This window comes from Amblyomma maculatum, chromosome 8 (genome assembly GCF_055883805.1).
Source record: "Amblyomma maculatum isolate TAMU_Amacu chromosome 8, ASM5588380v1, whole genome shotgun sequence".
Lineage (NCBI taxonomy): Eukaryota > Metazoa > Arthropoda > Arachnida > Ixodida > Ixodidae > Amblyomma > Amblyomma maculatum.
Genome location: NC_139351.1, coordinates 37,600,123 through 37,627,623, shown reverse-complemented (window position 1 = coordinate 37,627,623; position 27,501 = coordinate 37,600,123). Strand labels below are relative to the sequence as shown.

Here is a 27,501-nt window from a genome sequence, read left to right as displayed (position 1 = left end):
TTCTCTCCGGGTCAGCTTCTCTGCCCGTTCCTTCATGATGTTGTAGTAAAGGTTGCTTCTTTAGAAGACGCCTCGTCTTTGCTGGCACCGTTGATGCCGTCCGCCGAGCCATGGAGCCGCCAGGCCAACGCTACCGAGGGGCCGCGAGCCAAATGTAATAACTAGTGGCAGTGGTGCGATACCCAGACGCAAGCCCAAATGAAATAACTGGTGGCAGCGGTGGGGTGACCAAGCCGTAACCATGGTCGGTGGGACGAGTAAGATGAGCCAGGCGATACCGTCGTCCAACAACTGGTGATCAGCGGTGAGACGACGACGACCAAGCCGTGACCGCGGTCGGTGAGATGAGCCAGGCCTGACCGAGGTGCAACAACTGGTGGCAGCAGTGCGATACCCAGGCGCGACCCCCAAACGTAATAAATGGTACTTCGCACACCTAGTGTCTGTGCCTTGCACCAAGATGCAGATCCGCATGGTGACCGCCCGTGCTGATGGCGCCTCTTTGTGCAAGTTTTGCAGCAGAAGGCACCGTGGAACATAGTCTGTCGCATGTTTAGAGACAGATTGCACTTAGGCCCCCTCCCGTATAGTTCAATAAAAATTTCTAAGAGGAAACTGCTTAGGTGTGGGAAGGCAAAAGCTTTGTTGTGATTTTTTGATGTTGGCGCTGTTTTAATATTATTTTCTTAATATTTTAATTTTTCCTGTTTACTGTTTTTGTTGTCCTCTTATTTTTTGATCGGGCTATGACCAATGTGGCTAGCCCTTATGCAATGTCATTAACACATTATAGCCAAGTAATCATGACTGGATTCGGTATTTTTCCCTTTTGTGTCTTATGTAGATTGTGTTGGATTGTCTTTGAATCTGTCTTTTGGCCACATATTCTGCGGACAGTCACTTTCTGCGCGTGCCATTGATGGGCCAAGAAAGGCTACAGCCACGTACAGCCTCGCCCACTTCTAGCTATAACATGGTCACTGCTTTCAAAGCGCTGTTACGTCCAAACTGTCCACACAGTAAAGCTAGCTGGCAGTCTATGTGAAGCAACACTTCCAGGTCCTTCTGTGCTTGCATCACTTTGCATCGATATGCGCCTGGGTTAGACGCAGTGTTGCTTTGAAAGCAGTGACCATGTTATAGCTAGAAGTAGCTGACCCTGTACATGCTACTGGAAGCGATGCTCAGAGATTGTCAAGCTTCAGCTGCTGCTAAAGCAAGCGCGAATTTCCGGCTTCTTTAAGTATGCTTAAGTTATTTTATGGCTATTGATGTATCCTGTAATGAAGTGTTTAGTGCTCTTTACGATGATTAGCATTGTTCAATCCGATTTACTCATTGCTGGTAAGTAGGCAAGCCTACACGCAAGAGAAAATACGTGGGTGTTTTTTTTTTTTTTCCTCTTTTTCTTTTTGTGGTCCAGATATAACAATAATCGGTTATAGAAATCGGATTTTCCGGTTTTCTCAATATTGTTATAAGTGCAATGCACTATACATTACGCCACAACAGCACATACACTTTCAACTTTGCACAACACCTCATCGGGTGCATGACTGCACCGAGCACTGAAAGTATGAGCTTTGTCCAGTTTGATATAACCTCATCTTCAGCGTTCTCTAAAGTTTGAAAATCTTGTCTCAGACGTTTAAAATGATCGCGGCAGTCGATGAGGCAATGCTAGCCGCCTGCAGAGGCCGATTCGCTTGTTCCCAGCATTGATTTCTTGCAGTGAAAGCTACTTTCCTATCTTCTTGGCACTTTCACTGGCTGCAATCATAGCCAGACCTCATGCGCACAAATTTTACAATAAAATAATCCGCGACAAAAAAAAAAATCATATCCTGCATGCGCGGATGGCATGAATCAAAAGCTCGATCGGCGAACAACACACAACACAGAAAGAAAAAAAGCACGCAGCTAGGCCTGCTGACCATGGCATATTAAACAACAGCTTTGTGGTGGCGCTAGGAGCTGGCATTAGATATGCTGATGACAACAGCTACAGCCCACGGACCATACACACAGAAACAGTGGTTTCTGTTTCATGTGAGAGTTGTGAGCTGCGGCGCTGTTAATTCTACCCGAATTTGCAATACCGATGTTCCTAGATTATAAAAGAAAAAATTAAATATGTATGTTATGCTGAAATAGTTTTGCATTGAAAACATAAAAAATCTGCAGGGGATTCTTAAAAAATTTGTTCATCTGAAAAATTCGTTAATGTGGTGTTCATAGTAATGAGCTTTCCCTGTAGTAGGTCTAGTCCAAGCCATGCACACCTTTGTAGTGAATTCGTCCAAATGTGTGAGCACCTATGGTGACGACTAACACGCAGTGAATGAAAGTGCAGAGGCTGCACAAAGACCCAGCAGGACATTTGTGCTGTGAAGCAACTGATGTGGCTCTGCAGTTGGGTGGCAGCCGATGTATGCATCAGGAGTCCAATACCTGTACGGCTTCAGTGACCAATGCAATGCGAGGCCAGAAGGCACAGCCTCCACAGTGACGCACCTGGGAAGGCGAGAAGGGCAGCGGCTTCTTGGGTGTGGTGTCGTGGCGCAGCCGTGCCACCCCGCCGCCACCCCTGGTGGGCTGCATGTCCTCCCCTTTGGACGACAGCACAGCCAAAGGTCTCGCCGGATGCAGCTGCAAGTCCCTTCGGTGAATTTATTCACATCCACATTTTTCACACATCAAGGCTGCTTCTCTGGTCGGCCCACCCAAAGGCCCCGAGTTGATGCAGAACTCAAAGAAGTCGGCTTGAGGGCCAGGCATGTCAAAGGTTGACGTTCAAGCGCTCATAAAAAACGGGGAACACAGAGAACTGGCACGCATCGCCCATTTTTCTATAATGTGGCCGGCTGACGCTGCCATGAGTTGTGCATCACTCTCCACATTCACTCCTGACACAGTGCTACACAGCACTGGCATAAAGAGGGACACACGGACAGGCGCCCGTGCATGCATCTCTCTTTACATCCATGTCTGTAGCATTGTATCAAGAATGATCCACCCCAAACTCACCCAAGTTTGTGGTCAAGGTGCATCATCGATGATGCAGGCAATTTCGGGCAGTCTAAATGTGCAAGCCACGACCATACCCCCAAATGACATCACGATTTCCATTGTTGGCAATATGCACCACGCGCAGTGAGCGGTGGCTGTAAATAATTCCGATAAGGGGTGAGCGCACTTCCTGTGTTTCTGCTTACGAATTTTTATTTTCAGTTCTGAATTTTCGATCACACCGACAATCTCCCCCAAACCAGTCAGACTGGTATCACGGGAGTCGGGAATGAAAGTGCAGAGATCCCCCTTTCCCATATCGTGCCAAATTCTCATCGATGTGGGGCCCAAAACACTGCTACCAGGGTGCCCTTTAATGACTGGCCACCACAGCCAAAGTCCTCCTGGCTTTGTTGGCGAGGACAAGTTGAGGGGTGGGTACCGTATTTACTCGAATGTAACGTGATGGACAACTTTGCATATTGCTCAATGGGAAATAAATAAAACCCCGAATGTAACACGAGATAAGCGCTTACAAAAGTGCCTTTAATAGACATTACGGCCCTTGCAGTCTCATCAAAAACGCTCATTCATCTATGTCATTGAGGGCAGAGTTCTCGGAAACAGAGTCTTCCTTTTCCCTTTCGTCCTCCGAGACGATATCGTCGGAAGCCTTTGTGGTCAGACTCATATTTAAAAATCACCTTCAGCTGCATCCGCCACCCACGTAAAGTAGATTAATTAATGTCTAGCCATCGAGCTGCCGCAGAATTTCTGATTTCTTCTGGTATCAAAATAGCTTTCCTGAAGCGAGCATCATACTGTGCACAGTGCGTTGCCGTCGTGCGAAATGCGATAACAGAAGTAACAGCGTTAATCCACTGGGAAAGATGCGACAAGCGCGTCATAAGGGTGACAATGTGATTCTGAGGCTCTGAGCCTACGAGCAAAAAGTGCAACGTTTTGACTTTGGATGGATTGGGATTTGACTGATTTGGCTTCCCTGGTACCCACGTGAACACATTACCAAGATAACATCGTAAAACTGCGGAAACCGAAACCGAGTGGTGGCGGATTCAAGCAGCGCTGCACCCCAGCGCTGCTTTAGGCTAACCGAATCGCAGTATTTGATTACAACGCGAGGGTAGACTTTGAGAGCAAAAAATCATGAAAAAACTCTGGTTACATTCGAGTTAATATGGTAGGTAACATATTACGCCAACCCCCTACTCTCTTTGCTCTCAGGTGATGCTCGTGTTGACACCCAAAACCAGACACCCAAGCAACAAACCCATATGCTTCATTTCAATAGAGGCTCGAACAGAACAGCAACTGCTTGAATAATTTGACTAAGTGCTTGAACGCGTAATATCAGCTGTCACGTGGCAGTGTTCAGTTGAACTTCCTCATATGCGTTCGATGCACTGTGCTTTGCGTTCACCACTGAAAAACACCTCCATGTAAGCCGTTTCACTAATCTGCTATTCTCATCCCAGATGCTTCTACATCATGCAAATACTACTCTAATGGACATCTCTCGAGTTTCACACCAAGTAAATGCGTACCACTGCTTTTCTAAGCAGCAAGCAACTTGAATAGCCAAACCCTGCCCATTAGCTTTGCCAGATGAATTCATGAAACAGATGCTTAGTCTCTTATGTTGGTGCAGCGCTTATGTGATGGGGGGCTTTTACAAAAACAATATTTCCCTTTTCTCTGCCCTCTGGGATGCTCCACTCAGGCTACCCATATCTCTTGCTCACGTTTCATGAGACGATAGCTTATCCCTGCCTGCTCAGTGCAATGCCCTCAGAATGGGATAAGGTGAGCAGGCTGAGAAAGAGCCACAGGATTGAGCCTCAGTTCCTGTGGCAGCAAAAAGCTGCCAGGTGATGATTTTCGCTGCGCTAGCTGGCACTCTCACATCACAGAAGATCCAGAAGGGTTAGCAGTGCATTCCATCTCTGTATTCATCATGCAAAGAATAATCCTTGAGAACAGTCTCAGAGTGCATCACATACCGAAGGAAAGCCGAGGATGTTTGTTTCAAACACTTCAGCTTCACTGACGAGTGCCACATCATCGTAGGTGGTGCTGTCGGCCTCCAGGTGGCTGTAGTCCGAGTCGTGAGACTGCACCGAGCGCTGTGTGACACACCCATCGAGGAAGAAGAACAAGAAGAGGCAACTGAGTCCACCAGAGTGACTCATATGTGGCTGTGACATCATTAGAAGCAATGCTGCTGCTACAGGTTCTTTTCAACACAGCTGAAAGTGCTTGTTAAAACTTTTAAATTTTTAGCACCAGACTTGCTGCCACCACTCTCGCACCCTCTGCTATGTCACATGACCGGCGCATCTGCCAACTGCCAAGACACGTGCCAAGTGAGCCATGGGTTATGGACCAAAAAGTAGCACTGATGGGCCAGTGATTCGTTCCGCCATCGGACGACCATAAGTTCGCCTCCCGTAGCGGCAGAAGGCGCTTTTCTGGTCCATGACCACTTTCCCCAGAAAAGCACCAGGCTGGGGGAAATCTCGTGCCCATTTGGTGGGTACTCAATGACTTTCCCCAGAAAAGCACCAGGCTGGGGGAAATCTCGTGCCCATTTGGTGGGTACTCGGTGGCACCAAGAATCAAACCCCCCGAATGCGAGGCTCAGCCATGATGCCACCGCTTTGGTTCATTCATTTTAACTAATTGATTGAACTGACTGCAGGCAGGTGGCTTTACGATGCCACTTGCTAAGATGATGCCTCTTTCTGAGCGTTTACTGATGTTGCACACCTGCTTGGCCGTGTCAGTGCTTGGCCATGTCACCTGCCACCTTGGCAGGTGGCAGCCATTTTTGCTTACACTAACCCCCCTAACGGTAATCGAGATAAATGGTGCTCTGCCCACACCAGCTACAAATCTGAGTGGCAGCAGTTGTGAATGTCACAAGGACCATTACTGCACGTGCTCCAGCTAAGGGGCACAGCTGGACACTACCCCTGGCCATGACAAAAATGGGTGTAAGCTGACCAGGCGTCTTCGCTTCCCTCGCCGTAGGATGGGGGGTGTGACCAGGCGCGAGCTGCCGCCACTGCTGCAGTGGGATGTGGAGGAAGAGACTTCGGGAACAACCACGCAGGCCATGCTTGCTGGCACCTCCCTCGGTCGCTCAACACCATCTGCATGCACCAATGAGGAGGGTCAACTGCACAGCCGCAAATGATAACATATTTACTCGTGTAATGAACACAATCCACCCCTTTTGGAGATAAGAATGTACAAAAAACAAAGTAAGTCGTTAGCGTGTCTTTTCGTTTCGCACCGTTGCCGTCCAGAGTGCATTGCTTGGCAGCGTGCGAAGATGCTGTGCAACGATGTTTTGACTTTAGCTCTGGCGGTGGGGGATGGGCAGAGTGCAGGCGGTGGCCTGCTCGTTTGTCCAGTTGCGCAAGCATGGTTTTCAATTACACGGGGAAGTGGGGAAGAGGGAGGGGGGGGGGGGGGATTAAAAACGAGCCGCCTTCGACCGCCGGAACCGGTTTCCCGGGAGCCGCTCGGTGGTGGGGGGCTTTTTATCCGCTGGCACTAAAGCTCCCCCGAGAGGAGGGGTGTCCGCGGCCTTTTTCGCTCAGCTGGTAACTTCGCGGGTCGTGCGCTACGGGAAGCGCGTGATTGTAGTTGGGATTTGGTGGTTGCTGATGGTAGGAGAGCTGCCTGACCAGGCCGAAGGCGCGACCAGCGCCTTCATCAACTTTGACTACTATTTTTTATTCACTCGCAGTGAAACAAGAAAAACAGCCAGATATGAAATGCTGCCGGTGACACTCTGGTAGCTAGCTGCCTGTGGCGCTTTTGCTTGCGCGACAAATTGGGAGCCAGCGACTTCTAAGCAGTGTTGCAATTTCATTCCATTTTTGTCCGAAAACCTGCGGTGAAGTCTCGATGTGCTGGAATGCGGGAGCGACATTATGATGAAGGCTGCACAGGGATATAGACAGGGCCTGAGATGGCCCGGATGACAGGAAACTCGACGGCGGGGCAGAGAATCGAGGGATGCTTGGGGAGACCGAGAAGACACTGAAAGAATTACCTACCCAAGAATTAATCGTCCTTTGTCAAAGTATTCGGTCCTCTTCGAATGTCATTTTGGCTTGATGAAACAGTATTACTCCGACAAAATAGTTTTAAAAAATGCATTGTGTCAAACAGATGTCCTTTGAAATGTACCGATTTTTCGAAAGTGTTTCAATTGTTCAACCATAGTCTTTTTAATGCAGAAACTTGGCTGCTTTGGCGTCAGAGGCGTTAGGCTATCATTACGCTCGTACGTGATGCACAGCTAAGACATCGAAGCGCGGACCAGGATTGTAGCGCCTGTCCGGTGAAGACACTGATATGTCTGACATGCCGTATGGATGCATTTTATGCCCTCCCGTTTCTTTTGTATATTGATGATCTATATTTTGAACTCTATCTAGTGCGTTTCGCAGCGCTTGCTGACAATCTTACTGTGCCCATAGCAAGTGACGCAGTAAAAAAGAAATGTCACATCAGGATCAGCTTTTGGAATGCTTGAGTCAGGCACCGGGAAATAAATCTACAAAAGTTATTACAAAAAAAACAAGAGCTTTACTATCCTTAACTCAAAATATATAGCTATTTGTAATAACATAACACCAGATTGATCCTGGGAAATAACTGGATAGGCATATATCCAACAGGGCATCGTATTGTATGAAAGTGTGGATTTGTGTGACACTCGGTTTATGCTGTGGCTCTGGTCCTTACCATGTTTTTACGGTTTTATTTTTGTGTTGAACATGACAATCAGGCAATTTTTGGTGCTAAGTTCCTAAGCAACTTCATTGTATTCCCGTCTCCCCTTCCTCATTCATTATCCGGCGCCACTACGCTACCTGCAAGGCCGACTGATTGAACCCGACTGTGGCGAAGCGGCGAGGCAGGCAGCGCAGATGCGCTCTCCTCGGCGAGCGTCGAGCCTCCCTCGTCTGGCAACAGTGACACTCCTCTCGTACTCCGCCGCCCGTGTGAATGCGGGAGCAAGGGAGGGGGCTCTGTCTGCCGGTGGTACCCCGCATCCCCTTCCTTGAATACCCCTTAAAGCGGTATTCACACGGGGGAGAAACCCATCCCTCTCAACCGCGATGTTGTGAAAACGAGCCACCTTTGGGCACCTGAACCGGTTTCCCAGGGGCCCCTCGGGGGTAAGGGGCTTTTTGTGGGCAGGTACAAAACCTCCCCCAGGAAGAGGGGTGTCCGCGGCCTTTTCTTCGCTTTCTTGGCAACTTCGCGGGCTGCACTCTGTGGGAAGTGTCTTTTCGTAATTGGTTATGGTGAGGTAGGGTGCTCCTATTGCTGTGACAGAGCTTATTGTGACGTGCCAAGAAACATTCTTTTTCATTTTCATTGGCTGAAAAGTATCAACTATGTCGGTCAGTATGTTGGTCTAGATGCGGAGTACAATAAAGCAATCTCGAGTATGTGTGGAAGATGATAGCGAAGTGAACGGTGGTACGCCACCCTCTGTTTGTGGGATGAATATTTTGCAGCAAATTTAAAATAAAACGGCTGGCATCCAATGTCATCTCAAGCAGTCTTCCAACAACAATAAAAATTATAATCTACAGTGTTTTCCTTCAACCATTTATCATGTACAGCCTTTGCGTCTCCAATGCGATAAACAAACATAATAGTCAGAATATCTGTTGCCCAAAAACTCATTGCGCAAATTATTGCTAACATGCCGTCACATTACTTGCCATCATCAGGTCAGCGACTTTATACACTCTGATACTTTTATGCATGTATAAAACTGCTCTTTTGGTAACATTGACTGTATGCTTAAAATGCTCCATTTAATTTGGTACACACCTGCTTATCCAGTGCAAGACCACAACTTCCGGTCCTTTCCACTTTGCAGCACCACTAAACATGCGCAATCTTGGTGCTGCAACTTTCTGAAGCAACTGAATATTCTTGGCAAACATGGCATGACCATAAAAAACATGCAAAATCAGTTAAATCTCGTTACAAGAGACACTGTTACAAGAGACACTCGGTTATAAGAGACATTTGAAAATGGTTTGGTTGGTTTTCCTATGTCTGCCATGTTAACAACATTGCCTACAAAAGACATGGTTACAAGAGACACTCGGTTACTAAGGACAACTTTTTCAGGTCCGTGGAGTAAATTCTTCACTATTTAGAAGAGACACAACCCAGGTGTGCTCATGCAATGCAGCTGAAGCGTACCAACTCGTACATGATGCTCTTCAGATTCCCTTAGCTAAATTCTGTTCCATATCAGTGTCCTTTTTGTTGTGTATGTCAGGAACAGAGGAGTGCTTCCCCATGATTGGAAAGTCAAAACGGCATCGCATTACTGTTACCTGCGAAGCAAATCAAAATGCACGAATGACATCCAGCATTTTTAACTCCTCACTGTTAAAATTTGATCTCAAGGTGAAAGCTTAAAATCTTGATGTCTTTCTCTTTGTGAATCATCTGAGGGTGACGAGCCTGTAAGCATCTGAGGTTGACGAGCATGTAAGAGTGCCTCAAAGGCTTGCAAAGTGAAGTGCTTTACCTCCAGAATTTGAGAAGGAATACACTCTGCACTCACAAGAATAAATACTAACCTCATCTCTCGATGCAACGTTTTTCTTGACGTTTTCGAGTGTTTTGTTTCGCACTCAACAAATGCTACTGACATATGCAGTATGTAATTATTTTGTTCTAATATGTTGCCTTTTGTGTACAAACTAGAAATCTCATACTACCACGCAAATAACTAGAAATCTCATACTACCACGCGAATGCTCAAGCCCGGTCGCTGCGTGTGTGAGTTTTTCAAGCTGCAGCTGGTAGCCTTTTAAAATTGTGTGTTGTAGTATTCAGCAAAGTAAATAAAATACTTTGATTTCATTTTTGAAGTGCAGTCCTCATCTAGGGACCTAGTAGTAGTGGAAAAAAGAGTGAGGGTATGCGTTTTAGTCTGTTCTACCTTCTCTCTATGCTCTTGTTTCGACCTTAAACTGATGTGATATTTTATATAAAATATCCTCGCTACTTCATCGCAAACTCGTCTCCGGCTTCCTCGTCTCTTCTTCGCCCACCCACGCAATCAGAGTTCAAAATTTCAACAATGCACATTGAACCCGGCTGCGGCGAAGGAGCGAGGCAGGCAGCGCAGACAGCGTTCCCCTCTATGCGCGCCGAGCCTCCGTTATCTGGCAACAGTGACTCTCTTCTCATACTTCGTCGTCAGTGTGAATGCGGGACCAAGGGAGGGGGTTCCGCCGGCCGGTGTTGCCCTCGCACACCCTCCCCTATAGGCTCTCCCGTGTGAATACCACTTTATGAACCTCAGTGCTCATCAAATTGTTATTTTACTTCATGAGACAGCAAGAGGAACGAGACGATGCCTTCTACCGTCTAAACCGGAATATAGGTCAGCTTAAGTCACACTTGACTTGCATAGCGGCCTTTGACAGAATTTGAGGCACAGTCTGACAACAAATGGCATGCCTGCTCATGAACAGAAACCACATCAACAACCTGCAGTTGCTGGCTTTTTTTTTCTGTCCCAAGCGCATTTATCTTGCCGTGCACTCTTTCATTCGACTAATATTAGTATAAAATGCCTCCTTAGCAATAAATAACCGCATATGGAGGCAGTTTACAGTGGCTTTCCAGAAAGAGCTGTGTTCGCCAAGGCGAACGGCAACATGGCCGCTCTCTCGGCGAACACACGGTTCGGCGTTTCAGAATAAAGCATGTGATGAAGTGGACAGGATCAGGTGTTCGCGTGCAACTATTCAAGAAAATGCTGCGCAAGGAACAAGTTTGATAGAACTTAATGACACACTCTGGAGGTGGCAAGTAGCAAAGGGTCGTCTTCCGATGACGCTGCTGAAGATTTGGAGCGAGATCGTAGCCACAGTGATGCACGGACGTAGCCGATGTTCCATTTCACTTTTCTTTTTGTTTCAGAATGTGGGCAGCCATTACAGCCGTCTCTTCTCATCGCACATCATGCCACAAAGTCGCTTTGCTTGCACTCCTGCAAGTTCGGCAGTCACGAGAAAAGCACCAGTATGTGAAGTGCCTATTACAGTATACCAATCAAGCATAAGGTTTTTTCATCCAAATCAGGTCAGGCTCAACCATCTACATTTCAGAGAACAGCTTCTCAAGTAGATTTTCAACCTTGATGGCAACCAGCCCACACTCCACCACTCTCTGCTAAATGTACTCACAAGGTGTCTAGAAAACCACTATTTTTAAAACCCCTGACTTTTCTAGATTTTTCCTGATTATTTCAGTTCAATTTCCCTGACGAATGAATAGGCTCAAAAATGTAACTGCTGATGATAATGAGCGTAGACGAATAATCCGCAAACAAAAAGCTATTTATTAATCATATTCTGCAATTTACAATAGTGAAAAGGCTGTTAATGGCCGTTAACATCACCAAAGTCTACTAAAAAATGCAAAGCACACTGAAGCCAGCCTCGGGGCATGCGAGCCACCCACTCCACAAAAAGCCGAGCCAACCAAATCCAATATGGCTCGTTTGTGCGCTTGGCAGTAGCATTAATTCTATGGCAGTGGCAGCCAAAGAGGATATATATCCTCCTTGGTAGCAGCACAGCACACCAATCGGCAGCCTGCACGGCTATTCCTGCTTTTAGTGGCGTACCACCCTCATGCAGCGCTTCTGCATATTTTATTGAGTACCCACCTCAAGTGCATATTGGTTACTGTATTGTAGCAGCTGAGCCATGCGCTGGCGTCAATGAAATATATCATGCCCCCCCTTGCGGCGCGGCCGCATGCTGGCAAGACGGCCAAAAATCAACAAATAAATAAAAGAAAAAAAATCTGCATGACTAACATACTTGCTTTGCGCCAGTTTAAAATGAAAATGCACTGTAGAATATATTGTGCCATTTTCCCTGACATGGTAAAATTTTTGATGGTTTCCCTGACATTTCACTGATTTTTCCAGGTGCACAAAATTTCACTAACCATTCCCAGTTGCTAGACACCCTGACTCAATAAAAAGTATAAAAAGTTCAGAAATGCAAAAACACTATGAGCAGAAGAAGAGCAACCTGAAAACAAATACAAGCAACGAAACAAAGCAGACAGAGTTCACTGCATACAACAACAATACAAGCAGTGCCAATATTCAGTCAGACAGAATAGAGAAAGGAAGAAGGATTATTTTGAGCTGGTTACAGTGTTAAGCAATAAAGGCAGCAAAGACAAGGAAGGCCACTTAACTTTCATAATGGTAGGTTACAGCCCCCCACCCCAAAGAATAAAGTATAAGTAAGGAACCATCCAAGCAATGGACAATTGAGGCCCACCTGCTGACTTGTGCCGTGTGGGCGGAGAGGAGCCAAACTTGACTGGGGTGACGTGGGGTGTGACTCCGGTGCCTGCAACCAGGTCGAGAGCCGTCAGCTGCCCAAAGGAACCGTTGCTGTCACCAACATCACTGGGGCTGCGAGCTGTTGCCGACTCCAGCTCTTCCACATTTATATCCCTGCACAGGAAACGCCACGCTGAAACCCCACCGAAATGTGCAGATCTGGTCAACATTCGTGCTGACGACACACAGCTGCAAAGGTGTATGTTGTGAGGAACTAGTAATGCATAAGCATCCATTGTTTCCCTTATTTTTTTTTTAATGCATTGCATCTTGTATTAGCCACAAAAATTCACTGTGTAGAGGCCAACACTCCGTGTAGAACCACTTGTTTTGTATGCCTTTGTTCTCACAGCCAGGGTGAAGGCCTCTCCCATATTCCTCCATTTAAAACCCGGTCCGTGCTAGCTGCATCCACTTGACCCCTGCGAACTTCTTAACCTCATCCACTCACCTAACTTTCTGCCACCCCCTGCTACGCTTTCCTTCCCTTGGAATCCAGTTTGTTACCCTAAGCGACCGTCGGTTATCCCCTCTTCGCACTACATGTCCTGCCCATGCCCATTTCTTCTTAATTTCTACTAAAATGTCCATAACTTGAGTTATTTACCCCTACCATTTTCCGTTCCATAGCTCTCTGCGTTGTTCTCAGCTTTTGTTAACCTCCACGTTTCAGCCCCATAGGGGAGTACAGGTAAGAGAAAGCCGTTGTATATTTTCCTCTTGAGTGATACCGGTTAGCTGCTAGCCATAATGTGTGAGTACCTTGCAAATTTTCTCCATCCCAATCTTATTCTCCTTGTTATTTCCATTTATTGGTTCGAATCTGCAGGCACTACCTTTCCAAAGTAGACATATTCACCTACCACTTTCAGCGTTTTGCTTCAAGTGAAGTGAAACACATCATGTAATTGTCTCCTAATCCCCTCTTCCTTCCAACTTTTCTCTTGGCCACTATTCAATACTAAATCTGCAACTCCCCACTTATACGATACATGTAGGAAGCAGAACTTTGTCAAGCATGTTTTCAAGGACTGTTTAAGTTGTTAAAGCTACAATGTTAAGAAAACTAACATCTACAGTCAAGATGGTATTTGAGTGGGGTGTTGTTCCTGCTTAATTGCAATACACTTCGAGCTCCGTGAAACAAAGCTGGAATTTGAAGCTGAACTCGTTTTTCAATGCTGTGGACACAGTCGAATTCTGCTACAATGAAGTTCTCAAGCCATGTGAAAAATTTGCTGAAGCGGAAACTTCAATGCTGTAAAACAGCCCTGGAACACGACGGACTGGACCTGATGAGTTTAAAGAAAGTTAACTTCAAAAATTCTGTCAATGCCAGTTTCTTGCCAATGCTCCAGAATCTCGAACAATGTAAGTATTTGCGCAGCAAATGCCATAAAACTACACTGGCCATCGAACTGCACAATTTAATTTTTTGTACGCATTATAAAGGTATCCGTGCTTCGTACTGCACTCCATGCTGAGATTGTTGAAGTATTTCAGTGCGGATGAGGCATGCCTGTGCTCAGATCACTGTGCATCAAAATGAACGCTTTTAATGATGTGGCAAATGTGTAGTTGCTATGATTGTTTGAAGACGTATTGTGGTGCATGGTGCAAATATACAGGTGACGTGTCTTTCCATTGAGACTGCACCTAGAATAGCCATCACAATGCCACACAGTCGAAACCGGATATATCGAACTCGAAGGGGATCACGAAATAGTTCGATATATCGATAATTCGATACACAAAAATCGGCTTGGGACGGCACTTACGATGCAAAAAAACGATACTGCATTTGTCGCGTATCAACTCATTTGCAAATTGAACCCACCCTCCACTTTTGCACTCGAGAATTTTGGAAAAAAAAAAAAAGCGTTAAGGCCAGCTCGCTCACATGCAAGCGATTAAGCGATCTCTGCGAGGAGCGGTAGCGACAGAGCAAAACATTTCCAACTTGTTGGAACTGCGTCCCTCTGCCCTACGAGCCACCAGTCACCGTGGCAGCTCAAAACAAGGTTTCTGTGTCGCCGCGGCAGAAATCGCCAGCGTTATCGCTTGCATGTCGCACTCCGTTTTGGTCGTCTCATCGACAGCTCATTTCTTGGCAGCGTGAAAATGCTGCGCAGCGAGCGGTAACGTGAGCGTGTTTACCTTTTGATAACTGCTGTGCGGCAGGGAGCGAACTTGGCAGACTGCCCGTGATGGCTTGATTGCACAAGCCTGGTTTGATTTATCACGCCGTGCTTGGGGCGGGCGTAGTCTACTGCCACAAAATCATTGGAAAGCGTGATAAAGTACCTGCAAATGCTGTTTGAAGCGAAAAATGCTATAAGCCAGTGTCATGATCGCAGCTGACCGCGTGCTTTCGTTGATTCATACATGCAAGGATAAACGATTCCCGCAATAATAATGATTAAAAAAAAAAAAAAAAAAACCCGATTCGTAACGTTATATCTTACGCTAACCCGCGCGTACAGCACAACGATAAGAACATATATATATATTATGTTGAGGCATGAAAAGGAAAGAAAAATAAAAAGCCTCAAACGACTCTCACAGGAAAAGAAAAAAAAAAAAGATAGATCTGCCGCTTAACGTCCGCAGGCGCTATACCCACATCAGCCGCCGAGCGCAGAGGGTTCGCAACACACGCTAGAGAAAGCGTCCGACATTCTGTCTGAAAAGGGGCTGAGCTGGCTTGGCGCATGCATAGCGCGTGCTACTGCGAACGAAGGCCGGGAAAGAGGAAGGAAAGAGATAGCTTGGCAAAAGAATGGGCACACCCTTGCGCTTCGCTCTATCGCGTTTTTCCTCTCTCGTTCCCACCGGTTCTCTCTGGTTCATTCACGCAAATGGCTTGCAAACGTCACGTGCTGGCGCGCGGAAAACGATAACCGCAGATGTGCACGCCTTTGGGGAATGGGCGCGGCGCTGCCCTAGCCGAACTGTCCCCTTTCATTCCTTCCGCGCGTGGCTTGAAAACGTCACGCGGCAAACGGCCGAGGGTGATGCGATCAATTTTGGGGAAGGCACACTTTCCAGTGCGTGGTGCGGAGTTCGATATATCGAACGACCGGTGAAATTGAGTTCGATATATGACGCGGCTTTCCTATACTTTTACATGGGATTTTCAAGGGGATATTCCGTGAGCTCGATATAACCAAAATTCGATATATCCGGGTTCGACTGTATATGCAGCAGTGCCTGCACAGTAAAATATACTTAACATTATCCCCGCTAATTCAGATATCTGGATAATTCCAACTGGTGACAAGGTCTTGATTAACACCCATGCAAGTTTACTGCACTGGACGACACTTGCTGTTTCGGATTCAAAGAATGGTCGATTCAAACAGGCTCTTGAAGTGGAACTGCGTCCAGGTATGACCAGCGTGGTAGGAGGCCATCAAAATGGCCCTACTCAGATCTGAAGTGCATGCTGCAAAATTGCCTGTGCACCTCTGATGTATGTGCCATGACAAACAATAATCGAACCGCATTTGAGCTCTCTGATCCTGTGGCAATGGCACCTTTGACCACGCATAACCAAACCAAGCACCGCACTTTTACCTGGTCTCCACCTGCATGTTTCTCGCCGAAATCACGCGTTCATCCCGAGTGTTGCTCGTTCCTTGGGCAGTGAATTGTGAGGGGGCTTCATCACTACTGTGTTGCAGTGAGAAGGATGCCGGGCAGGCCCTGATATTCCGAAGCAGTGGCAGATATCTCTGCACTGCTCGTTTCAAAAAGAGGCAACTGTTGCCCTTTTTTTTTTTTCAGATAGTCTTGCCATGATTCAGAAGGTTTTTTTTTTTTTTTTTTTTTCAGGGTCATTCAATAATTCCAATTTATGATAACAAGATCTTTCTGCACAAAGTGCACCCTAAAGGGGAAATAGAAAAAGATGCCAGCAGGAAGCTTGCCTGTGGCGCAAAAAGCGAAACGAGAGTGTACCCACACCAGCAGTGTGCTTCCTGCAATGATATGCTGTCCATTGGCATGCCGAACAATGGCAGATTTCTGCACACAAGTGCTCAGTGTGGCTATGCGTAACGGGCTAGGCATTGAAACCGCAGTGCAAGCACCTTGTATTAGCCACTGTTCATTAAAAGGTGCTTCAGCAGAACTTGTCGGGCTAGCTGCTTCAGAACAGATGCAAAGTGCAACAGAGACAAAGAACAGGCAAAGATGCACACAAATGCAGACTACAGTGAAATCTCATTGATACGATTCGGCTAAATACGCTTTTCGGCATAATACTTTTTTTTTTCGTTCCCGGCCGATGCCCTATAGAGGTAATGCATTTTTGTACGGCTAATACGATCGTATTTCCACGTCGGTTTGGATAATACGATCGTGGAAACGTCTTCCGTAAATCTCGCGCAGTTTCGTTTTCGCGCCAGGAGGCAGCAAAAGTGTCCTAGCGGGATCTGACAGTAGCTGCAGTGGTCGTAACTCCCCTAGCGCTCGTGGCCGATTTTCGATGTTGGACAAGACCTTTGCTAGACACGTGTAGGAATCACATCTCTCCAACTATGATGATGACATCAGAGCCAGTCCTTTGCAGAGGGTGGGCAGAGCTACTGAAAATATCGCATCGAGCGAAACTACAGGCACGGCGGACTGAACACGCGACGACATGCGCTTCGTATGCTCGAGGCTTGGCCTGGCTCGGCTCGGCTCGAGTCCGGCCGTGCCTCAGCACAGCGTTTGCAGCAGTGTGGCGGCCTCTGGGAGCCATTTTCCCAAGCTCGCACAACAAAAGCGCCGAAGCGCACCGAAGGTTTTTAGCGCTCTCTACCCTAAGACATAGTAATCACGTGACCAAGAAGCAGTGATTGGCGCATGCATTGACGGTGCTGTAGGCTTTGTTGGCTTTGTGTTTGCCATTTCTCGTTGCCATTCTGGTTTTCCGAGCGTTCAGCTTGCACTTCGCACTTATCGTTTTTGTTTTGGTGCCGCGTTTCACCCGTGCGCTTCACCATGTCTAGGAAGCGTAAAGCGTTATCGCTGAAAGAAAAAACTTGATATTCTCGTAAAAGTCGACGACAATCCGCAGAAGAAACGTGTCGACCTGGCACGCGAACTTTGTTTGCCTGTCTCCACGCTGAACACGATCGTCGGCAAGCGAGAAGAAAACCGTTTCCGGCGAAGGGAAGCCTGCCGACCAAGATCAGGTCTCCAACTGGCTTTCGACTCTGCCGGCGGTGATTGCTCAATACCAGCCAAGGGACGTGTTCAACACAGATGAAGCTGGGTTGTTCATCAACCTCCAGCCCGAGAAAAGTCTCAGTATGAAAGGTGAGACGTGTCAAGGTGGAAAAAAAAGCAAAGAAAGAGTCACCGTATTGTTGTGCTGCAATGCTGATGGAACCGAGAAGCTCAAGCCTACCGTCATTGGCAAGTTCTGGAAGCCACGCTGCTTCTCGCGTAACCCACGCCTTCCTGTCGTTTACAAAGCGAATAGGAAGGCATGGATGACCGGAGCCCTTTTCACAGAGTTCCTCACCCATCTGGATGCCCGGATGCGTGCCGAGAACCGTAGAATTCTTCTATTTCTCGACAATTGTGCCGCGCACCCTGTCAATACTTCGTGGCTGCAAAACGTCAGAGTAATTTTCCTGCCGCCCAACTGCACCAGCCACTTGCAGCCCCTAGATGCAGGAATCATTAGAAACGTGAAATTTCACTTTAGGAGCTTGTTGGTCAGACGCTTTTTGGCCAAGATTGACCGGAAAGATGCCAGCTTGAAGGTGGATCTTCTTGATGCCATTCATTTTCTAGCGATGTCATGGGATCGCGTCAAACCCGACACCATCGCCAACTGCTTCAAGAAGTGTGGCTTTTTTTGTGCATCTGGCGATACGGAGGAACATGGGGCTGACAGCGCAGAGATTGACATCCCGGACTGGGGTGACCTCGATGTCGGCGTGTCTCCGGAAGAGTTTGTATCGACGGACGACCAACTGGCGACATGCGAATTGCGCACCGTCCAAGACATCATTGCAGATGTTACCGCTCAAGAGGAGAGCTACGACGATGACAACCAAGACGCCGGAGATTGCAGCGGCGATCGTCGGCCATTAAATACTGACGGTGCACTCCAAGCTTTGGACGGGCTTCGTGGCTTTGTCGCGTCTGCGGAGCTGAGTGAGGAAACTGCTACTCGTTTCTATGAGTTCCAAAAAAGCTTTCTTCAGGACCTCGAAAAGCAAAAAGTGCAACGCAAAGTGACGGATTATTTTAATGTGCTTTAATAAAAGCAAGTTCTGTGCCAAGTATGTATTATTCGCGATCTTTTGGAGTCCGTTTTGGATAATACGATTTTCGGATAATACGCTTTTATTGTCGGAGCCCGTGGGAATCGTATCAACGAGATTCTACTGTAATAACTTTATCTGCGCCTCTTCTTCCATGTCTCATTCGCACTTTGCATCATCAAAAGGCATCTGTTACCTGCCAAGATACAATAACATGACATTAAAATCAATGCAGCTCTGACAAGCCTTCGAAGCGAGTGGCGAAGAGCCACAGAGCCCTCCTCATGCCAACAACCATGGTTCGCAAGTGCAGCACAGTTAGACTCCCAGAATGGCTGGCCGCCGGTATTGGCAAGGTGGACCCACAAGCCGTCAACTCACTTGAGTGGTGAAAGGAGGTCGTTGATGTCAATGTACTCGGGCCTTCTGCCCTCACGCTTCACCCGCACAGGGGTGCCCTCCACTTTGACCTCCGCCATGTCTCCGCTCGAAGTGGACAGAACGGCGGCAAACTCCTCGGGTTGCCAAAACGGCTGGGCTGCCGGCCCCCTGTCAGTGGCACGCAGGACTGTGGTCCCAGGGGCAACACCTTGAGCGGCTGCTGGAGTGGGGTCCGGCACACCGTAATCCGGAACCCCCTGCTGGTATTCCTCTGCATCGTACTGCTCTGCAATGCCAAGCAGCCATTGGCCAAACCCAAACAGTTGAGTTAAACGCACGGCAAGCTTTTCAACCCCTTTCACGACTGAGTAATGCATGCCTTGTCATCTTTCAAAGGGACAACCTTCACCCTCCGAGTTTTGTTCTTGGTAAAAAACAAGTGCTGTGGCTCTCCCCGACTAGGTTCATGTTTGTTTGGCAGCCAAAGTCAATATTACTACCGGGAGGACAACACCATCGGGTGCCTTGGGTTTGCACTCGTCTACTTCAAGGCTAACTTGGTTCATTTCAGTAACTGCCTTTTGAGATAATGCTTCTGCAGCAGAGGCTTTGGAGTGCTAAGCTGATTTGTTATACCCCCAGTGACCTCTACTGCCAGTTTATTCACATTCTTTTTTTTTTTACCCTTTTGCCGCATGAGAAAATGGCAACGAGCAAACAAACATAATTTGTTCTCAAGATTGATGCCATAGCATTCATTAATGGGTCTACCGAGGGTCCTCTTTGCACATCACTTTGCAGACACACACACTGTTCTTAATATTTTCAATTTACTACAACAAGGCCCGCCTTAATCTATCAACATGCTTTGGTGTCCCAGGCGTAGAGTGTCTACCTTGCCACCCTAGAGTCACAGGTTTGATTCCAATCCAAGTACCCCACACTTCCTTTCAACGCAATCAATTTACTTTACATTCTTGCATGTCATAATGATACTTCAGCCCTGTTGCAGCCTTACAATTCCATTTATCTGGTGCTTTGATAACTTTCAAATCCTCGTGATGTCACAGCCTTCTTGACCAATCCAGATTTCCTCAAAATTCCAACAAACTACGCTGCTGGGTTCAAACCCACAAGATACAGGATGCATACTAACGCTTGCATTCCACTGGTTCCTGCTTGATGGCAATGCTGGCTGGCTTGACTCGTCTGTCCTGTACCTGGAACACACAAAAATGGCACATGTGTGCAAAAGCTGCAACGCCAACACAAGGCTGAATGCACGGCAGGAAAACAACAAAAAAGCAGACGGCTTATGTGGCAGAGACAAGTGGGGTGGCCCCTCTCGCCAGACAGACTGGGCAAGCAGCGGAGGAAGATAATCGTCACCTTGCACCTGGGAGCAGTGATACTGCGCTACTTGAACGGCTGACAGCTCAACTTTCAACCGGGCAATGATATCTGCCTGGAAGTAAATGACCTCTTAGGGAGTTTTCCGGCACGCTACTTAGTGCACCTCACTTCCTTCCACATACAGTCTATCCCAGATATTTCCAGCTTGAAGGGGATTGCAAAATAGTTTGATGTATCAATAATCCAATATACATGAAGCATGGTACTGCATAAGACTACCTGCCACCTAAAACTTCTCAGAGCATGGGTTCTTAACATTTCTTTTTCCTCGAGGAACCTCTGGCAGCCGTCAGTGTGTGTGCCAAGAAACCAGCCCCATCCACAAGAGAACACGATGTCTGATTAGCACACACAGCAAGAAGTATGGCAGTAGCAATCCAGCGTGGGGGCTCGCAAAACCTACGAAAGCAGTCTGCAGGTCCCAGTTTGAGAACAGCTGGCCTAGAGCAACAAAGTGTCCACGCAGAAGTTATAGAATGCCTCGAAAAACAGCCGACTAAAATGCTTGCACCAGGATACCATTAATACAGATTGCTTTACTGACCTTAAAGGAAAGTGCCACTTCACCAGCTGCTGGCACAAATCTTTCACCCCATACACATGCAATGCCCCACCAGGGAGAGCAGATTGTGATCTCCGAGATGGATGCTAGGGCACTCAAGCAGCACTGCTGTATTGTGAAAGCTGTTTCTTTAACAGAGTGCGTTATCTTTTACCTTGGCACAAACATTACAGTTGGGTGTTTTTGGACACAATGTGTTGAAGTGGCAGTGTTCCCAATATCAATAATCAAGAAGTCTGCTATTTAAATCTAAGAGCATACAATGGGGGGCTAGCTGGTGATGCATGAACTTAGAACTGAAACCATGAAAAGGACGATACACAGAAAAAAAGTAGACAGGACGAGCATGGCCCTACAACTGTGTATCGTCCTTTGCACGGTTTCAGTTCTATGTTCTGCTAATTAGTCTTTGCTCGCTGTGTAACTTTAGTTCACACAAAACCTGGCCAGAGTTTCTCAGTTCTGTGTGCTTTCTGCTCCTTCGACTGCTGCTCTCCCACACCACTGGGGCAACACTGGGACACTTCCCAGTGCATGCCTGCAGGTGTCCCTGTAGCCATGCAGCCGCACACTTTCCCTCATCCCCACTCCGTGAGAAACAATGCCTCTGGGTGAGTGTTGAGGCGGGCTCTAGGAAAGAAAAATCGCCCGTCAAGCGGTGCCGTTCTTCAGACTTACCGTGCGCTGACCCAGCAACAAGGAGGCCGCAGAGGAGGACAATGATGACACCGGGTCTGCAGCTACTTCCCTGGACTTCCTGCGCGAAGGCAGGCCGCCTGCTTCTGCCTCCACACGCTTCTTGAGGGTCGAGTTCCAGTGGTTTTTGATTGCATTGTCAGTCCTGAAAAGGGGGTCATTATTCCAAGCTCAGCAGAGGCCCAAACTCTAGAAATGGATGACTAGGCCTTCACTATGTGCACACTGCCACCGGGGAAAGGAACACCTGAGCTTGGATTCAGATGGATTTTTCTACCCAGTTTTAAGAGGAACTGAGCACAAACAAGACACACAGAATAACAGGAGTATGTAAGCACTCATGCTGTTGTTCTGCCTTTCAGTGAGTTGTGGTTTTGAATAACTTGTCATGGCCTGACAAGGCCATGCCAGGCCGACAACTCTTGCCGATGCCATTAAAAAGATACGAGGACTGGGGACAACACAGATGAACGCTAGCCAGAGGTCCCATAGCTGCTATGCCCTCTAGTCAACAATTTGCCTCTCTACGCACGCATGCACATAAAGCTGCAGTAAAATGTGTACCATGTACCACACTGGACCAGCGGTGAGCACATTTTATCAGTCAAAAGCAGCGCTGCAAGAGTGTTTGAAAGTTCGAAAGCGCTGTTTCAAGCGCTTTCAAACTGTCATACATGCACCAACTACTCCAATCTCATGCCAGCCTTTTGCACAGTATACATGACAGCATTCTGGAAATTACAACCTGGGGAAAATGGGGAGTGAAACGTGCCGCTCAGACACCTTGCATATTTAGTAGTGACCACATGTAGGAAAAAGCCATCAAGGTACTAGAACCATGCAGCTAAATGCGAGAGCTTCTTCCACCTTTGTCAAAGGCTGCCTACCATGTAAAAGCACAGACACACGACCCAAAGTCTTGGCACAACCCTGTAGTGACTAGAACAATAACTATGCAAGTGTATGCATGCAATATTGGCACAGTACTGGAACAGCACATCCTGGAATTGGAGGTACGCCTCCATTCTCTCCAGACCGAGAAACTACTTTAGCTATGAACAACAGTGTCTTCCTGAGCTGCACAGAGCCAAAGGTGAATACAAGGGCAGGAAAGAGCACCATCCCAATCTCCTTCATGCCAATTAATTCACAGCGTTGCTCCTCACTTTTGAACTGAGGAAACAGCGAGACTGCATTCTCCAGAGAATGAAATGGAAGTGTGTCACCCTACTTCATAATAGTGAGATGCAAGGTTGTTTCTCGTGCTCACAGGCTGACCGATTATTCCTTTGCAGTCTCGTCACCACAAATTTGTAAAGTGCATCATTATATATCAGCAGTGAAGGCACCTTTTCCGGCCGGACACAGCAAGAACGAAGAGGTGCGATCTAGAGCAAGAGCTAGACGGAGCTGCAGTTTAGACAGCCTAAGCAGCAACATAGGTGGCACTCACCGGCCAGGGAGCAACTTGGCGATCTTGGCCCACTGGTTGCCCCACAGGCGGTGATACTCGAAGATGATGCGCTCCTCTTCCTCTGTCCAGGCACTCTTCTTGATTGCCGGGTTCAGGTGATTATGCCACCTGCACAGGCCACACCCCATCTGCACACTATCACACAGCTCGAGATGGCGCATTTCTTACTTAGAGTGATATGGCACCGAAAGGGGGGTGAAGACCTTTGAGATGTTTCAATTTTATTCCCTGAACAAATAAAATCTGTTTCAAAGGCAGGGCCCACACAAACACCGCACAGCTATACAACTATTTCTGGCTATGCAGCTAATACTGTGGGGAGGGTGCTTCCAACACAGTGTTACTACACCATTTAGTTCTGGTTTATCTGGCCTCAGTTACGATTCCAGTTCAACCGTTGCTTGAAATTATATTTTTCGAGCTGCCAACGACACAGAAATTACTTTCTTTGCAATAATTAAGGCTTAAATTCATGGTTAATACAAGTGCATTGTGAAAGCGTACAGAAATTGGTGGGTAGATGCAGCACAAATAGCTGACGTGCCCCTCGGGAGCTTCCCGGCAGACGGCGGAGCTGTCCTGTTTGCTCGGCGCACTGTATTGATGTGAAAATGCACTACAATAATGTTGCACTGGCTTGTGTTGTAGAAAAACCACGATGCAATAATAATGTGAAATATATGAAGGGACTATGTTCTGCTGCGCAGTGAGCTGATGCGTTTCGACTCTGTAGCTTTGGCTGCACAGCCAAAGAAACTGTCCACGAGTATAGCTGCTACAATGAGGGAAATGCAGGGTCTGGTACTAAAATTGGTGTATTTCTATATAGCATCGTTCAAATTGCTATAGCCATCAAGATCGGCGCATGTGACAGCCAGGCTTCCCACCTTCATCGCCAATATCAAACGTCTCGTCAACTGAGATTTTGTACTTTTGTTATCAAAGACAAAAGTTAATTTCTGTATGTATCAGCAGCGCACACACAATCAGCAAAAAAGGAGGAGATAGGACTGAGCGCTGAACTCTCAACTTTATTTCAAGAAATTGAAACCCACACTTATATACACACACTGGATAAACGGTCACCAGGGGAATAATCAAGGACGCACGAACGAACTGGTAACCACACATGTTAGCTTTCCTATCTGTATGACAAGACAACCATAGATTTAATACACTCAATCTATGTTGCCCGTATAACAGTGAAGACTGGCATTACGCCGTTCAACAGCTGCAGCTTTAGCTGCGCAATAGCATTTTGCTATTTCAAATTAATATATTTCTAGTATAAGTGTTTCCACAACTAGTCAATCATAGTGCGAGCATTCAATCCAGCTCTTTCCCTATTCAGTGCATATTTTATTCAGCAACAAAGATAGAGCCTATTCATACCTCTTCAAAACTGTGCGAATAAGATAGGACAGCGCACACACACAACAGACAAAGCACAGTCTTATTCGTGCAGTTTTGAAGATGAATGAATTTCACCACCTAGCCTGCCAGAAAACTGTTAGCCTATTCATACTTGATTCTGTTTCAAAAAATGTCATTTGCACACCACTATTATACACAAGAGGTATACTTACTCCAGCTTTAAAGGCTTAGCATAGTCTTTATATGTGACACAAATATCTCAAGTGAGCCATTCAATAGAAAAAATTTTGCAAACATAGGAGAAGAAAAAATGCACTGTTTTGTTGTGTCACGCACGTGTTACGTGCCTACACACGTGCCTACAAGGCTGAGGCCATGTGAGAAGTAGTTGAAGCATATTTTATCAGAATGAAGCAATGCGACTGCATTGGTAAACCTTCTGCTGCTTAATCCATTCAATGAACAGCTCGCATTTTTTGGAGGTTTTTGAGTGTTATGTGCATGTTTGTTCGGTTTTCGTGTTTCCCCACTGATTCCCGTTCCATGCCATTCCTTCTTTGTAAATTTCAAGTTTTATAAATAAAGCCTTAGTAATGAGTCACCATCATCCCATGTCCTTCTTTCTCCTCGTCCGTAGTCTTTCGTGCTCTGTTTATTTTTTATTTTTTTCCCCCAATATGACTGCGTACCAACTCGCCCAATTCAATATTCACCTAAGGCACTTGCATAGGTGCACCCCTTCCCATGTTGCGCTCCCTTCCAAGCCCCAGTGTAATTAACATGTGTATGAACACAGGCAGTGTGAAATAAAATATGAGACGTGACTGCACCCATTTGTTCTGTGGTGAGCTGAGCCTCCATGTTGCACCAACCCCTTCACAGGAACAGCCCAGCCCTGAACGTACCTTTCGCGGCACTGCTTGCCAATGCGCCCCTTGAGGTGCTTGGCAATGAGGGTCCATTTCTTGGGGCCATACTTCTTCACCAGCTCCACCACCTTCTCATCCTCCTGCAGGGGGAGACAACACAACCTCCTTCAGGAATTAAGGACACCATGCAGGAAGCAGCCAGCCACCTGGGTGAGATCTACAATGACACTGGCATGCTCTACTGTGCACAGCTGCACAACCAGCTCAGATTGGCCCCCAAAATTGCTGTATGCATCCGCCACCCCTCCTTGACAGCCAGTCATGTCAAACAGATGGGTATAAAGGCATCACAGACAATCACCGCTCACTTTCACATGGCACTTCCCATAGGGCCTTTGAGCAAGCAGCTACAGGCAAGCAAAATTTGTTTACTGAGCCGCAACCATAATGACAGCATGCCACAAACAAGGAAATGCTCACACATTAGTATAAGACCAGTTAGTCGATTAAAGATAACTTTGCCTCCAACCGAATTCTGTGGGCGCGAGATTGCAGTCGGCATCCCATCAAAGCTGTAACGGACGGTGCTTTCGAAACATGATCATAAGTGGTATAAACTGCACAACTCTGTTACTGGTACACTACAAAAGAAACGAAATTGGCTGCGGTTTGGCTTCGGTTAAACCTAGTGTGAAGCTAAAGCTGAAGCATGGTTACACATGGCAAAGCTCTATATTCAGCAGAAGATTCGTTTCCTCTTCATATCGTTCCGATGTCGATTCCAGGCTTCCTTCCACTTAGCAGACTTGTCGCCGTTCATACTGCCACCTCAACTGTGGTTATGGTGCACGTGAGCTCTCCATTTCAATCCTCCGACATGTTATCAGGCATGCGACACAGCTAGCAGAGGTGAGCGCAACGACTATGGATGGATGGAAAAACTTTATTTTCTACACATTCGATGCATTTGTGACCGTTGCTGGTCACCTGTGCGCCGTGGTCCATCCTTGGTCCAGGATGCTGCACTTCACTGCTGCCATTGTGGCTCAGAGTACGAGAAATCTTTGCTCTTTCTCATCCTTGCTGGCCAACAAGTGCTCCCACTGCATCACACTCAGGTTGTTCTATTTTGGGGTCCAAGTCTGCCTCAGGACAGGTCCACATGACGTGCTCGAGTGTCTGTGAACCATGACACCATGGACATTCATCTTTATATTGCGTAGGGAAAATCTTGTGTAATTTGTGTAGGTGTAGATAAGTGTCCGTTTGCAATCTGCGCCAGTCTACAACCAAGAGGCGCGCGGTGTGACGTCATGCAAGACGGCGCGGCGAGCGCGCGGCGTCCGCCAATTGCAGCCGTTGATAAGGCCGACTGGCACTACGGACGAACCGTCCGCGGACAGAGCACCACGTCATCCGACGTCACTGGCTCCGCCTCATCCGCGGACGGCGGACGAGGCGCCGGACGACGTCGCGGACGGAAACCGCCGGAGCTGCACCGCTCCTTGCAGCTCCGCCCAACGTTGCTCCGCCACCAAAGAGGAAAATGGCAGCGACGACATTCCAAGCCAACTACGCCGCATTGTTGACTAGGGTGCCTAAATAGCCAGGGAGGCGAGAACATCGACGCACCCCATTGTTGACACTACAAAAGCGCCCTCACTGAAAGAAACGAAAATACCACTGTTGCCTCACTTAGAAGATGTAGTCCTTCTAGAAAAATAGCAGACGACCTCTATATTTTGTCAGGGGAAAAGCACGCGCCAGTTTTTGGCTTGCGTAGGCGGACGAGGCGGAGCCAGTGACGTCGGGTCACGTGGTGCTCGTTCGCGCACGGACTCCAGCGATTCCATCCGTCGTGTGAATCGGCCTTATGCAACGGCTCAAGGTCGGTTTATGTGCCTCCTCGGAGCACCGCCGCAGTGCAATCGCAAGTTAGCGGCCAATGTAGTTTTCGCTACAATAACTAAATTAAAACGTTAGCAGCGAGACCGGCCACGCAA

At 47.3% G+C, this 27,501-nt stretch overlaps 1 protein-coding gene across 4 annotated transcripts in view; it reads right to left on the bottom strand.

The window, feature by feature from the left end:
- LOC146181002 (myb-related protein B-like) overlaps positions 1-27,501 on the bottom strand; it is a 95,361-nt gene that overhangs the window by 37,302 nt on the left and 30,558 nt on the right. For all 4 annotated transcript variants that reach the window (XM_084576219.1, XM_084576221.1, XM_084576222.1 and 1 more), the window contains exons 3-11: positions 25,535-25,638; positions 23,235-23,363; positions 21,764-21,926; positions 20,267-20,330; positions 19,111-19,396; positions 12,399-12,577; positions 6,034-6,182; positions 5,031-5,153; positions 2,515-2,649 (exon numbers count right to left, since the gene is read on the bottom strand). In XM_084576219.1, the coding sequence (XP_084432345.1) occupies positions 2,515-2,649; positions 5,031-5,153; positions 6,034-6,182; positions 12,399-12,577; positions 19,111-19,396; positions 20,267-20,330; positions 21,764-21,926; positions 23,235-23,363; positions 25,535-25,638 (1,332 nt within the window). The remainder of the gene's footprint in view (positions 1-2,514; positions 2,650-5,030; positions 5,154-6,033; positions 6,183-12,398; positions 12,578-19,110; positions 19,397-20,266; positions 20,331-21,763; positions 21,927-23,234; positions 23,364-25,534; positions 25,639-27,501) is intronic.